Source organism: Artemia sp. Qi Xiang Cuo, chromosome 16 (genome assembly GCF_049724085.1).
Source record: "Artemia sp. Qi Xiang Cuo chromosome 16, ASM4972408v1, whole genome shotgun sequence".
NCBI lineage: Eukaryota > Metazoa > Arthropoda > Branchiopoda > Anostraca > Artemiidae > Artemia > Artemia sp. Qi Xiang Cuo.
In genome coordinates, this window is record NC_142809.1 from 13,979,575 (window position 1) to 13,995,382 (window position 15,808).

At 36.6% G+C, this 15,808-nt stretch overlaps 2 protein-coding genes across 5 annotated transcripts in view; one reads left to right on the top strand and one right to left on the bottom strand.

Annotated features, from left to right (window-relative positions):
- LOC148942595 (uncharacterized) overlaps positions 1–15,808 on the top strand; it is a 156,108-nt gene that overhangs the window by 27,252 nt on the left and 113,048 nt on the right. For all 3 annotated transcript variants that reach the window (XM_089102582.1, XM_089102581.1, XM_089102583.1), the window contains exon 2: positions 5,364–5,437. The gene's annotated coding sequence lies outside the window, so the exon portion shown is untranslated. The remainder of the gene's footprint in view (positions 1–5,363; positions 5,438–15,808) is intronic.
- Positions 3,558–15,808, bottom strand: part of LOC148942596 (venom protease-like) — a 36,600-nt gene continuing 24,349 nt past the window's right edge. For both annotated transcript variants that reach the window (XM_089102588.1, XM_089102587.1), the window contains exons 5-6: positions 8,514–8,677; positions 3,558–3,884 (exon numbers count right to left, since the gene is read on the bottom strand). In XM_089102588.1, the coding sequence (XP_088958714.1) occupies positions 3,693–3,884; positions 8,514–8,677 (356 nt within the window). In that variant the 3' untranslated portion in view covers positions 3,558–3,692. The remainder of the gene's footprint in view (positions 3,885–8,513; positions 8,678–15,808) is intronic.

A 15,808-nucleotide genomic window follows, 5' to 3' on the forward strand; every position in this document is an offset into this window, starting at 1 on the left:
CTTTTGACAACCTGGATGCACTTAGTGTCTTTTAATTTATCTCAACATGCTCTGAAAGTTCAAGATGTACCATTAGCCGTTCCTGAGATCTTGTTGATAGCCCTTTTTAACAACCTTGGTGTACATAGTGTCTTTTGATTTAGTTCAACATCTCCAACAACCTGCCATGAAAGTTCAAACGTAATACCCTCAACTGTTCCAGATACATTTTATAGACGCCCTGTTGACAATCTGGATATATATAATGTCTTTTTGATTTAGTTTTTGTATTCCCCTCAACATTCCCTCAAAGTTACGATGTAATACCTAGCCGTTTCTGAAACATTGCAGATATGCCCTTTATACATAGTGTTCTTTGATTTGTTCAACATACTCTGAAAATTCCAACTTAATACTCTTGGCTGTTTCTACGATTTTGTAGACGCGCTGTTTTGAAAATATGGATGCATACAGTGTCTTTTGATTTGGTTCATAAGTTCCCTCAACTTATACTGGAAGTTGAAACTTAATACCCTTAGCTATTCCTTAGTTATAGCAGATACGTCATTTCGGCAACCTGAAGGCACATAGTGTCTTTGAGTTAGTTGAACATCACCCTCGATTTTCTCTGTATGTCTCAACTTAATACCCTTAGCTGTTCCTAAGATATTGAGGGTGTGCTTTCAAAGATAGTATGTTTGATTTAGTTTGACATCCCTCTCAACATACCCTAACAGTTTCTATCAACTTACTACCCTTTGCCTTTCCTCAGATATTGCAGATCTGCCCTTTTGATAAACTGAATGCACTTAGTGTCTTTTTGCTTGTTAACATCCCGTTCAGTATGCCCTAAGAGTTTCAGCTTAACCTCCTCAGCTGTTCCATAGACATGTTGAGGGGGGGGTGAGGTGTCTTTGTTTAAGTTTCAAGGTGCCTAATGTCTGTTGACTTAATTCTAAATCACCCTCAACATGTCTTTAAAGTTTTAGCTTAATACCCTTATCCTTTACTGGGATATTATAAATATGCTCCTTTGACAACCTGAATGTACTTAGTGTCTTTTGGGTAGTTCAACCCCTCAAAGTGTTAACTTAATGCCCCCAGCCTTTCCCAAGATTAAATAAAGAAACAAGTTCTTTTTTCAACTGAAAGTAAGGAGCAACCTCGAAACTTAAAACGAACGGAAATTTTCCCGTACATGAGGGGTATATCCCTCCATCATCCCTCTCCTTTACTCTAAAGTCTTAAAGCTCTTTAAAAATACTTCTCAATCAAATTCAACTGTTTCAGGAGTTCTACCTAAATAATTGGGACCAAAAGTCGCGCTTTAGCGTAAAGAACGAGGGAAGAGGAAGGGGGATCCCCCCTCATATACATAATAAATTTTGTTTATTTTAAGTTTTATGTTGCTCCTTACTTTCAGTTGAAAAAAGTTCGTTTTTTATATTTGATTTCTGCCTGTTTTTCAAGTCGTGCCAGGAAATCCCCCCCACGTGTAAAACTTCCCAGGAAAAGTTTTACCGGAAACTTTCCACCCCACGGAAAATTGTCCCCGTGGACTCCCCCCCCCCCTAAAAAAAATCTTTATATTTCCCAATAACAAATAGTATACTTAAACAATGGACAAATTGCATAGCTTACAGCCTTTCCCTCAGGGGCTGTGGGGGGTAATGGGAGGCATAGTTAGTGAACTTTTCAACTATGCTGGACCAAATGGCTATCTCAAATTTTTGATTGGAAGTCCTTGGGGAAGAAGGGGCGCGGGAGGGGGATGGTTGCCCTTCAATCGTTTTGGTCTCTGAAAAGTGTACTCAAATTTCTAATTTCCATTCGAATAAGCCCTCTCCCGATCTTCTAGGACTATTGGATCAATATAATCAACCCTTGGATAAAAAACAACAAATAAACACGCGTCCGTGATCTTTATTGGGGTGAAAAATATAAAATTCCACATTCTTGTTGATAGGAACATGAAACCTCTATAGTAGGGTTTTCTGATGTGCTGAATCATTAAGATTCCTTGACCTTTTGTGTATGATTCCCTCCTTTTTCGAAAATATCGCAAATTTTGTCAGGCTCGTAGCTTTTGATGGGTCCTATCGAACTTAATGAATTTATACTCTTAGAATCAGCATAAAAAGTCAATTATTTTGATGCATTAATTATCAAAATTCCTTTTTTTAGAGTATTGGTTACCATTGAGCCGAGTTGCGCCTTATTTACAACGTGTAAACAATGGGTAACCAGCATAACTTATAACCCTTGCCCCAAGACCTCAGGAGGGCTGTCATCCCCAGAGGTATAGTTATAGGACCTAATTTAACAAATAAAACTAATTTAAACAAAATAGGTGTCTCAAAATTTTGAACAGGATTTCTTTTGGAGAAGGGCAGCTATAAAGGGAGCGGGAGAGGGGCTGTTAGTTCTACAATCACCTTTGGCTCATAAAAAGGTTACTAGAACTTTTAATTTCAATTCGAATGTGTCCTTTTCAAAGTTTATAAGACAACTCCTTCCATACAAAGTGACCAAGTGAAGAAAAATATTACACATAGAAGCTATGTCAATCTTTGCTTAGGTAGTGCTATTGTCCTGCCTATAATAGTTGCAGAATATTGGGTGAGCGTTTATTCTAATCGACCTAGAAAGCTCCAATGCCCGCCTTTAGCAACAAAAGAGAGCATGATAAGAGTAAAGTGCAGAGGTCCGCCATTTCTCCAAAACAACAATTTCGGCCCAGATAAAGGCAAATAGAATCAGCGCTCGTCTGTTAATGAATATGTAGGGTAGGGGGACAAAATAAATTTTTCGTAATCTGGAGGGGACGGTTGGTCTTTTTCAATAAAAAATTTAAACAAACCTCAAGAAAAGACCTTTTTCAATGGAAATATAAAAAGGTGTTTTTCAAATCAAAGGGGAGAGGGGGGGGCAAAGATCTAAGAGGGCAAGTGCCATCCCCTGCTGTCCCCCTCCCCCAATGGGCGTCACTGAATTTGGTCGGGTTTTCACTTTTCCTCCTGGATGTGATTTTTATTTTTTACATTATGGATAAATATTTTGTTTGAATAAAGAAAAGAAAAACAGCCTTTTTTTTAATGTGAATTTCCTCCATATAAAAGAAAACCCATCAGTATGGTTCTGGTCTGTTCGTTTATGTATGGAATTGACCCTTTCCCCTCTTCTGAGTCTAAAGAATTGCATAAAAATATGCACTTTTTATTTATGAAATGGCTCAAGATCACCTTATCCAAATTTCATCCAGTTCCCTTATAAAATCTAAACCTTGGGTACGACGCTTATCTCTGCAGCTATTTATAGAATTAACTAGCTCAAAACAAAGTGATCGAACGTCTCGCATCTATCTAGATCACAGTGTTTCACATCTACCACAAGGCTTAAAATTTGTTTTCTTCCAGAGACACTTAAATATGTGGCATTCTGAACGGTTTCACCATCTAGGATTCATCCATATACATTACGGTTTGGTGTTAGGCAGAATTTTCAGTTTTTGGAACTACTGTTTAAATCCCTTTCCCCCAAGAAAAAAAGTCCTGGATATTATATTAAAGTTAATCATGTCATTTCTGTTGTATATATTTAAATATTTTTATATATCTACGATTCTATTATCACTGCAAATCGTCATAAATACACTTAATTGTTGCTGTAAACATATTCTTTGGCTCAATTGTTCACCTTCTTCTCTTTGTAGTTCACAGAGGATGCTTGTCATCATCTTTGTAAGTGAGTCTCACTGCACTCAGTATCCAGTCTGTATATTGAGCAACTCGTGTATAAACTCCTGGTTTAGTTATGTCGCCACATTTTACACCCCAAGAAACAATTCCAACAACAGCAAAACGATGATCTTGCATCTGAAGCATTAGCGGACCGCCAGAATCTCCCTAAAAAAGGATTTAACATTATACAGGGTGTTCCAAAAGAAACAGTGCAGTAGGAATATGCTAATAACCCAAAGAAACAAAACTCACAGAAACATACTATATATTGCAAATACTCACAAATCTAATACCTTATCAACTAAAGTACGAGGATTGACTCGTGTAGTAAGATATGATCTGAAATAACTGTTGAAAGTCTGCGCCATTCACCTGCAGACATAAACGAGCGCGACACTGCATGTTTTGAAAAACACATTCAAGTTCATCATGTTTGATGTTTTGAATAACACTTGATATTTTCTGCTTCAGTTCATCTGTAGTTCGAGGATTGTCAGCATACACTGCCTTTCAATTTGTCCTACAAATAAAAGTCAGGAGGTGTTAAATCTGGCGATCGAGGTGGCCACAAACCACGAGAGATCACACGATCCCCAAAGACATCACCAACTGCAGCCATACTGACACGAGCCATATGTGCAGTTGCACCATCTTGCTGGAACCAGCCTTGTTGCTTTTCTTGCTCCCTCAGTTGATCAAAAAATGGCTCCAGGATGTTATGAATGTAACAATCAGATGTGATGGTGTTTTCAAAAAAGATAGGTCCAATTATACGCCGCCTTGACAAAGCACACCAAACACCAACTTTTTGATCGTGGAGTGGCTTCTGAAACAGAGCATGAGGATTTATTGTTGACCATATTCTATAGTTCTGACTGTTCATGTACCCGCACAAATGGAATCATGCTTCATCACTGAAGAATGTATGGTTTAAAATGTTTTCACCTTTCTCTAGAATAAAATTTTCAAACCACCGACAGAAGAGTACGCGTTTTTCTGAATCCTGAGGCTTCAGTTCATGAACAACATGCACTTTATATGGAAAGAATTCTAAATTATCTAAATATAATATTTAAAATCTTTTTGGAAAACATTTTCAACTACATTTAAATATTTTAAATGTATAAATATCCTTTCTTGTGTTCAGTGCACTGTTTCTTTTGGAACACCCTGTAGTATATAGTATAATAGTGTTTTGCCAGTTGTATTCCGACAAGCGATTCTGACAACGGCCAGTTGTGTCAGTTGAGGGTGGGGGTGCGTGCAAGGGGGCAGTTGCCCCTTCCCTAGATATTGGAAAATATTTTGTTTGGTTTTTTGTTTTCGTTGCCGAAAAGACCTTTTTTGGCATTGTCATTGAAAAATCGATAAAACAACGAAATTGCTTTGAAAAGGGTGGAGTGGAGAAGGAGTATGCGTAGTTATGTTGCCCTCTAGTTGTTTGGCATAGTGATGAGTGCTAGTCGTTCTCTTTAGTATTTGCATAACATGATAACTAATTAAAACTAGCCAGGCTTGTCTAGTAGCAGTATCCATGACTGCTACGGACCTTGTGACACTTGTCCACATAGGAGCGCAATTACTTCTGCGAGCCTTGAGGCATGGAGATCCAGAGATTTTCTAAACCTTATTCTTTTATTTCAGGTGTGTAGCTGTGCTAGAATATACTCCTGAATCTTTTAGTTTGATTTACATAGTTTGAAGACTAAAACATTTTGGTAAGTGATGTAGATAAATGTATTCCCTAGATTACCGATTTATCTTGTTTTTTTTTCGGCTACCATAAAGCTACCAATTATCTATCTTCGGGGCCACTCATAATGTGTTCTCATACCTGCTGATCTTTTAATTAGTTGGGGCCGTTCGATACCTAACATTTTATTTTCGAGTCTCAGCGTTGGCTTACATTCTCAAAGACAAAGAACCCATTAGCAAATTTTCTCAGCACCACAGGGAGCATCCGAAGCAATTTTGGTGTCGATTGATAAGGGATCTTAGATGTAAGCTTTCGAGGGGACAGTTCGAAAAGCTTTTGAGAGGCTAGTTTAAAACAAATAAAACCTATGATGTCTAACTTATAATACTAATTATAAAGCAAAAGGCTGTCTAATCAATGCACGTACTGCATAAATAATTTACATCCTTTGTCTACAAAGATTTCAATCAAGGCAGTTAGACCAACAAGAAACTTCCAAAGCTGTCACTTTGTTCAATGAGACTTCTTTTGAGCTGATTATTAAAATTTTCCAAGCAGGTATACTAGAATATTTTTAGGAACTGACCTTTCCTGAAATTTAAGAAGAAAATCCTGCTCTGTTCAGTAAAAAAATTAAATAAAAAAAAAAACGGTATGTCATGATGTAAGTTTCATTAAATCTGAATCTTTGTGCCAGATTAAATCTCTTTGGCGCAAAACTGGAGAAGTTAAATTGTTTTTATAAGATTTCCAGGAAAGGAGTTGTCGGCTTTTAGTTTTTTGTCGTTTATTTGGATCTTATCAAAGCTATACTAGTTATGGCACCACCCAATCAATTCTGAATAGTTGGCCGCGCAAACCATAAAAATTTGCAATGGAAGAGATTGTGTGATCCTTTAAGGTATCGAACGACCTGAAAACGGAAAAAAGAGGCCACATAAGTGCTTCCCATAAAAAAAAATGATTTTCCTTGTTGTTCAAGCCAAGGGGCCAAGGCGAGACGATTCCAATGGTGTGCTTTTTGTTTTGATCAGACGCCTTTTTTAGGGGGTTTCAGGTTTTTTTTGGTTACTATGGGCCGTGTGTGTCTATTACTAGGTTGCAGTTCGCTCTGTAACCACGATATAAGATAGACGTGAGTGCCTGCCATATTGGAAAAAAGCCATTTAACACAGGCCAATTCTATGACAAATACAGAAGTACTTGGATAAAGTAAATAATATTCTCATTTTAAGAATTCCTCCCTCAAACTTTTACATACGTGTATGGTACACAGGGGTCTTTCCAATTTGAGTAAGTTTTCTGGAAAAAAAGGAAAAAGATCCGATTAGTCAAACTGTTTCTTTATTATTTCTCAGATCCTGTTTGCCCGGATGAGTTGTTAGTAGTAGTAGTATGTCCAAATTTCCTAAATGTCTGTGACCCTTCTGATGCATGTAGAGGATTTTTTTTTGTGTGGGGGGGGGATCAATCTGTAATCCCTCTTGGTTCCCTTGATTACTTGCTCAGAAAGGAGCAATACTGAGCAAGTAAAACCCAAATACACTAGAAAATGTGTATTTTATTGACAAATGTCCAATTTTATCGCGATGTACCAGGACCTCTTAAACTTGACGGAAGAAAGGTAATTTTTGAAAAACGTGCAACTTCTGAAAATTGAAAATAAGACAAAAATTCAACGTAAAGTGACGTACCCTTTTCATATTCAAACCACTAAACGTGACGGAATAGAAATCAGAGGGAAAAGTAGGTTTTTTTCGGTAAGAGAGGAAACACAAGTGTCTTAAAACTTTTTTAATAGGAATTAAAAAACTACTAGCACCACTGACAATGCAGCGTTACTTATCCGAACTAGAAGCCGCCAAAAGAAGATCAGTTTAATTCTATTGTAATTTGGACCTCAATTAATAGCCTAATTTTTTTTTTTTAATTCGAGTCGGTAATTTTGAAATGTAAACAATTATATAGTTTTAAAACTATTTTATTATTATAGAATAGCTCGAAGTTAGTTAATCTGTAGAGCATAGGTCTGTTTAACAAATATGTTCACAAATAAACCCACTGCATTCTTTTGGCAAAACTGCCTCTCTTTGCCCAAATATAAATTGAAAAATACATACATAAATATAAATGCAGCACATATCGTTATATAGGTCTTGCATGTATTCTTTGTTCTCGGTGAATATGAGCAGATGGCGTTCTTTTTGTATTTTTTTTTTCTCAGAGATAAACTTGTTTTTCCCTTTTCATTACTTATCCACATCTTTGAAATACATTGAGATAGAAATTCATGTGAGCCAAGAAAAGGGACTAGTGAATTCCAATATCTACATTGGCCACAACCATTGTATATCACTGTAGCCAAGGCCGTATCCAAGATTTTTGCGTGGGGGTGGGGGCTGCAAAAAACATCAAAAATTTGTTTATATGTATTTTGTTACGTTTCTACGAGTCGGACAAACAATCCGGGGGAGGGGTCAAACCTTCTAGCTCCCCTGGATACGGCCTTGCCTGCAGTACAAACCACCTAAGGCCAAGATAGTGGCATAAAACTTTGTAAGTTTCATGGCTATATTTGCCTTAATGGTCGCCACTTCTTGAGTTCCTCGGGACAGGCGGTTTTAATTGTAGTTCTTAGAATTTCAAGATCATCTTTGCCACCTTGAATGACGTTTTATCGCCACCTCTTCCTCGTTGACCCCACCCTCCCTCCTCGTCCATTTAAGTTTGCTTTCTCCCTAAAATTGATATTTTTTCAGTTTTTGTTTTGTAAATGAGTTATGAATTAAAATATGTGTAATTCAAATTCAAATTTCAGCGAATTCGACCATACATTCTTAAGGAAATTTGTGAAACTTACCTTTCTCCTTCTATTCAGCCAAAAGAATGGTCGTTTAAAACTACCGTTAACGTTGTTTCTGCTAAACGTATGATATATGTAAGCTAGGATTTTGTTTGATATATAATTTAATGAATGTTGGTTAACCTTGAGAGATATTTTTCCAATTCAAAAGTGGGAACTATTGGCGGTAAGTTCTAAATAATGCATTAACCAAGTTTTAGCTACAGGCTTGCTGATAAATTATTCCGAGATTTACCTGACACGAATCTGCTATTCGATCTCTGCCACCAGCGCAGAAATTTGTTGAAAAAATTTTTGATTCACCCATTGCCTTTGCACAATCATCTTGTGGCCAAATTGGTACTTCTACTTCTCTCAGATGTGGGCTTGATGGACCTCTAAAAGCGACCGTGCCCCAACCTGAAAAGAAACTATTTGAATAATGTATTTTTTCAAAAGTTACAGTACTTATCCATTATTCAGAAAATACCAAGAATTTGGTTCGCAATATCATACAATAAACCGATTTATTGATGTCAACACTCGGAGAGAATTAGCTTCTGCTCAGTGGAAAACTATATTGTAGCTATATTTTAGTTGAACATTTAGTTGGTATTTTGGTTAGGTTAGATTTGGTTACGTTTTGCATGTAGTCCCGCTATCCTTACCCCCCCCCCCCACCCCAATGCGCAAATATATAGCCCAAATTCCATATATCCTATCTATCTCCCAAGTGTCTCAGTTGTTTCAACCCCTTATCTATAATTTGAATCAACTTGGATGTTGTATGAATAATGGACAAGTACCAATGTTTCGGACCTTAATTACCAGTTTAATCATGTTTAATTACCTTTAAAATTGTAGGTCTTTAATCCGAACATATATATTATAATTACCACTATTGATTTATTACGGGGCAAGGAGTTTGATTCCTGCTGCTGCATCGTTAGGCAACAGGCTTTCAATTTGTCTCTATGAAGAACACCCAGAAACTGAAACTTTGACAATAAAGGGTCGGACACGCGTAGCTTTTTTCAGCGCCAATGTACCAAATCGCAAATATTTGCAAAGAAAACATTTCCGATTTGAGCTTGAAAAATTTTCTAGTTTTTGTGCCAATTTACAAAAACGGCGCCGAATTTCATCGTAGTTATAAAAAAAGAAATCCTCAATCTTTTCCTTCTCTTCAGCAGGAAAACCAAAAGAACTAAATAACAATAATAACAATTAAGTATTTAACAATACAAGAACTTCGTAATTTAATGATGAAAGAATTTAAAATTTAGTTAAATTTTTTTTAATGAAATACAAATTTAGAAAAAAATAGAATTTTAATAATTAAAGAACTAAATAAGTTGAGATCAGTCATGCAATTTTTGATAACTTGCATTTGACTATTGGTGTCCATGATGCTAGGTTTTGAATTTCTTGCGAAAAGGGCATTGTTTTTGTACCGCTATTAATTGCCCACTGAGCTGATGAGATCGGTGCCCGATAAAACCGACGTGTGTCTGGCCCGTAACCCGTCCATCCCATATGCACTATCTAAGGCTCTGTTGCATCTTTATCCTTTTATTGATTCGCTGCCGGTTAAGAAAACAAAATTTAAAAGACGGAATGTACACATTTTAAGGCCATGTTCAACCGCTTGTAGGCTGTCTGTAATATGATGCTTCTTGTATATGCGTCCATTTCGGTGCCACAAAGAGTCATTTGTAGAATGCCCTTTTTATAACCTTTCTTTCTGTTGTCGTGATATTTTTTCAGAAGGAAGCTAGAGTTTACAGCTACAGTAGCAATAAAAACCCGTGCAAGCAAGAATCGTATGAAACTTTTCTTTTGCCAATAAGAAGTTCCTATGATTACTATTGTTGTTATGTGTGAACTGACCAAACTGAGCCGAGGTTCATGCCATAGAGTAGAGTGGAAAATGGCATTAGTGTCGACAAAAAAAAACTAGTACCAATGCCATCTAGAGTTTGGCGACGCTTGACAGGTTCTGTAATCATTTTCAAACAGTTCGTGGTAACGAACTGTAAGTAAGGAGCGACCCGGCTCAATAGTGACCGAAACTCTAAAAAACGGAATTTTGATACTAATAGTTACATCAAAAGAATCAGATTTTAATGCTGATTTCAAATATGTAAGCTTCATCAAGTTTAGTCCCACCAGGGTTGCCACTCTGGTTTGGAAGAATTTACTAAATCTGAGAGGGAAAATTCACTAAATCGCATCTGTTTTTGTGGAAATCCTGTTGGTGAAGCCCGGCTTTAAATTCATCAATGGTCAGGTCATAAAATTAAGTTATATTGAAAAATTAAAAAACAATCAATGAAGAAAAATTCAGGCGAGGGAGTGCTTAGAATCTGAGGTGTGATTGAGAGTGACCGCTTTTGAAAAGTGTCCCCCATTGTTTATTCTTAGGTTTTAAGTCCAAGTCCTGGTGATTTACATTTTTAAAAAAGAATTTGTCACTTTTAAAACGCAAATTGGGTTGGTCTTTGAATAGGGGGTAAGGTGCCTGCAACGCTTCCTGGCAAATTTTAAAGGATCGAATTTAGGTTTTTTTTTTTAAACTGATTTTTTCTGGATTCTCTCTCGTTCGTATTCAAGGGAATCAAAAACCAATACAATGTAGTCACTTCAAAACGGAAATGACGTAATCGGCTACCGGTTTAGTTGTAAAAATATGCAAATTAAAAAGTGCACCTCCAATTGGACTAGAGCTGCCAAGAAAAAGGAAACTTATAACATACTATAATTAGTTAAAAAAAAAAAAACATTGTGTCAATAGTCTTCAGGTCAGGCAAATCATACAAATTGAAAAGTAAGAAGGAAAATATGTAGTCACAATTAGAAAAGTTGCACTTAAAAGGCTTTAATCGTCCTCGGCCTCATCCGAATTTAAAGTATCCACTAGTGTTGAATTCTGACTGAAGGGATCTACTTATTTCCATTTATTGATAGCCCGAATCAAATCGCTGGGGATCACCCAGTCATGTACTCCACTTGAAGTCCTGAGAACTAGTTGCTTCGTATTTATCAGGGACGAAACACTCGAGACATTTAGCCTATTCTGGTTTTTAGTTTTGATGACCGACAAAATCAAGAACTGTCTCTCTGCTCTAGCACTTGAATGGGGCAAGCTGCAGAGAGTCAGAAAGACACTTGAACAAGTATGGAAAAAGTTCGTTTTCAGCAGCGTCCTTAAAAAGGGACAAGGCTAACTAACAAACGTAGCAGCTGTTATGAGAGTCTGAGAAAATTTTCTGAAAACAAATTAAGGCGGCATACAAGTCCTGATTTTAAATAGTTTTGCCTTTCAAAGCGAGTATCAAGAAGAAGCCGAGAGAAAAGTAGAGATTTTTAAGCACTAGGGTTGACGCGAAATTACAAAAATGAGAGCAATAGTAGCCATAATATCCAACGTAATGGAAGTCAGATTTTGTAATGAATAGACCCTAATTTTTTCCCTGAATTCATGGAAAATAACAAAAGTTTTGTTTACTACAAATCCTGAATTTTTACTAGATCTCGGGAAATTTACTAGATCCTCTAAATTTACCAGGTTTTTTTTTACTAGATCTAGTAAAACCCTACTGACGGTGGCAACCCTGAGTCCTATCCATCAAAAGTTACGCGCCTGAGAAAATTTGCCTGATTTTTGAAAAAAGGGAGCAATACCCCCTAAAAACCACAGAATCTTAATGAAAACCCCACCATCAGTTTCCGCGTATCAGAGAACCCTACTTATATGTTTCAAGCTCCTATTTTCAAAAATGTGGAATTATTATTTTTTGCCAGAAGAAAGATCACGGATGCGTGTTTATTTATTTTTTTTTTCCCGGGGTGATCGTATCGACTCAGTGGTCCTAGACTATCGTGGGAGGGCTCATTTGAACGGAAATTAAAAGTTCTAGTGCCCTTTTTAAGTGACCAAAAAATGGAGGGCAACTAGGCCCCCTCCCACGCTCATTTTTTCCCAAAGTCACCCGATCAAAATTTTGAGATAGCCATTTTGTTCAGAAGGGTTGAAAATATAATAACTATGTATTTTAGGATGACTTAATCCCCCAAAGTCCCCGGGGGGGGGCTGAAAGTTATGAACTTTACCAATGTTTGCATATAGTATTGGTTATTGGGAAGTATACAGACGTTTTCAGGGGGTATTTTTTCTGGTAGTGGGGGGGGGGTCGGGGGTTTTGTGGTAGGATATTTCCATGGAGGAAGCTTTCATGGGGGAAGGGAATGCTATGACGGGGGCGCCGGATTTCCCAGCATTATTTAGAAAAAACAATCAGAAATATAATAAATAAATAAAAAAACAAGTTTTTCAACTGAAAGTAAGGAGCAACATCAAAACTTATAACGAACATAATTTATTACGTATATGATTGGGTTCGTCTCCTAGTTATTACCTCGCTCTTTAAGCCGAAGATTTTTTAGTACTTTCATAAAAGCTATTTATTCTAATTAAGGGCCTTTGTGATTAAGGGGTTATTGTTAAAGAATTGGAACAAAATTTGAACTTTAGCGCAAAAGTGAGGTATTGACGAGGGGGCGAACCCCTAATTTATGTTTTAAAAATATACGAATATAGAAGTTTGTTGCGTAAGTTAATTCGTAAGTTATGTATATTTATTGCTATTAAAAACGTTCGTAAATAACATTAAACAACTTTAGAGAAAGCCATTTAGCCAAATAAAGTAAAATTAATATGCCAATTTCGTTTTAGTTTTTCATAAATGGTGAGCCAAAATCAAAACCTGTATTAATTCAAAAAAGTTCAAAAATTATATAAAAATACAAGTTTTTTTAACTGAAAGTAAGGAGCAACATTAAAACTTAAAACTAACAGAAATTATTCCGTGTTTGAAAGGGACTGTCCCCTCCTCGAGAAATTATTCCGTGTTTGAAAGGGACTGTCCCCTCCTCGACGCCTCGCTCTTTACGCTAAAGTTTTTTACTGTTTTAAAAAAAGAGTTGTGAGACAGAGTCAAACTTTAGCGCAAAGAGCGAGGCGTTGAGGAGGGGACAGCCTTTTTCATATACGGAATAATTTCTGTTCAAGTTTTAATGTCGCTCCTTACTTTCAGTTAAAAAAACTTGTTTTATTTTATTTTATTTCTGTCTGGAACTGAGATCAGACACTTATTTCTAGCCTAATTTTACCAGTTACACTAATTAAATTAATAATTTTTATAATTACGCTGAAAAAAAAATGCTAAGTGTAGCCATATGCTTTATGGCGTTGATAGTTTCCGATGCCAGTTTCCACTCTTATAAATTACCTATACTCCTTGGCTCAGGCTGCAAAGACCCATTGCCTTCAACTCGTCCAATGCCCCAAAACATGAACAGAAGTGGTGAATTAGATAAGAGTGAGTACGCTTTAACTTTGATGATATAAGGAGGCCCAGGTTCTTACATGAATAACTCGTGGGGTTTTTCTCATAGTACTGCCAATTTTACATCATAGTCAAATTTGTTGATAAAATCTAAATTACGAACGATTGTAGCGCCAATTATTTGTTATGAAATATTATGAAACAATTTCTATCAGCTTCTAGATCTAGTGAAGTTAATTGATTATTGGACCAATTATAATAATGGGTCCCCTGCCCTATTCTTTTACGTGTGGTTTCGTGGTCCTAAACTTGGGTTGATAGCCCCACCTCGGTAGCTAGCAAGGTCGACTAAATTAGAGGCGAATAACCTGCTGAGTCTTATAGAGGAAGAATTAGGTTCATTATTTATTGAACCTAAGCATAGAAGGTTACAGGTACAATCATCAACAAGTAATTAGTAAATAAATTAATAAGTACTTAGCAAATAATAAGCAAATACACATATAACTCTTACTATACCAAAACAATCTGGTTAGTCCAGTTTTCGGTATCATTAAACAAGCTTAAGGCTCAAGACCATCGCTTATCTTAAAAGTTTTGTATATATATTTGATACCCCGGCCACACTTCCCGTATTCTATCAGGGAAGTTGGTATCTCAAAACTCCGTATGCCAACTATATATCCAGTAAGCTCTCAGTAAAGTGGTCATTTCAAAACTTTTTAAAATATGCAATTTGCATTCTGCGTCTTTTTTCTATTAAAATCAATTTCTGACTTTGATATAGTCAACTTTACCACATATATGCGTGGTTCGTATTTTCTCGAGTTGAACATTTAACAGCTTGGAACTGCAATTTGTCTATTTGTAACAGAAATCTGACAAATGCTAAGAAGACGTAGTATTACTAGAGAACAGTTGGAAACAAATTAGTGGTGGTGTAAGTGTAAGTTTTTTAAACCAATTTCTTGCAATTTTAAATTTCTACTTCTGCAATACAAGTGTGACTGTAAAATCAAAAAAAAACCTACGTCATTCATAAAACTTGGCTTTCTTTATTGATAGATGTGACTATGGTGTGGCTCGGGCATACGGTCACTTGGTAACTTAATTTTGGGACTATCGACAAGAAGAAGTTCAGTCTTTGATTTTGTAATTTGACAGTCCATTTGCATTGTAGGTGTCGTCTAGAGATTCATTATTCTTTTGAAACATTGATACGGAGTGGCCTACATGTAGGATGTTGTCTTTTAAGTTTTGCAGTGAAAGGTTAATCCCACGAAAGAACTGCGAAGACTTCAATATTTGTTGCGGCTCTATGATGACATTGTTGGACAGCGACGTCGAGGCCTTGCCATCCAGACACATGCACAGGCAATAAAATACACGACGTTGCATAAAGCTTGTTGCAAAAACAGTGGTCTTTTCTTGATCCGACAAAGAAAAAACGAGGACTTTACTGCTCGTTGCGACTATTTGATACCATTGTTGAACAGAGACGGTGATGTTATGCAACCTAGACGCATACTTAGGCAATAAGATGCACGATGCTACGCAAAACTCATCGCAAAAACAGCGGTATTTTATTCGTTCTTCGAAGGAAATAGAAGAGCTTTAATGGTTATTGCGGTTATATGATACCGTTGCTGAATAGTGATGATGAGGTTTTGCCACCTAGACGCATAAAACAGGCAATAAGATACACGACGTTACACAGATTCATGGGTTTTGGGCAAAACTAGAATTTCTGTCGTTCTGCTACTTCGAAGTTAAGTTGGCATTACTGCCTGGGCCTACTCAACTTTCTGTATGATTCTCATCCCTGAATAATTGCCACTTAGAGCCAAGTGTTTTTCTAATCATGCGCTAGCATGATTGTAGCTAGCAATTTTCGATTTAATAATAGTTCAAAATAATGGTCTTTTGCTCAATTTGGTAAAAATTGAGGAATCTACAGCCCAAATCAAGATCAGAGAGAGTGTTTTCCACTCTTTACCTTTGCTCCTTTCCTGTTTTCCAGAATTTCTAGATTCCATTAAAAGAGATCCTAACTGAATAAAAAACACCGGCTTAGCATCTGACTTAAGTCCTTTGAAGTGCTGTGCTAAGGCCTAAAGTCCAAGTGAAGCTGACTATATAAACTAAGCTTGAATTTATTTTTCAAAGTCAAAACTGGCTTGGATAGAACTGTTTCCACTGGATT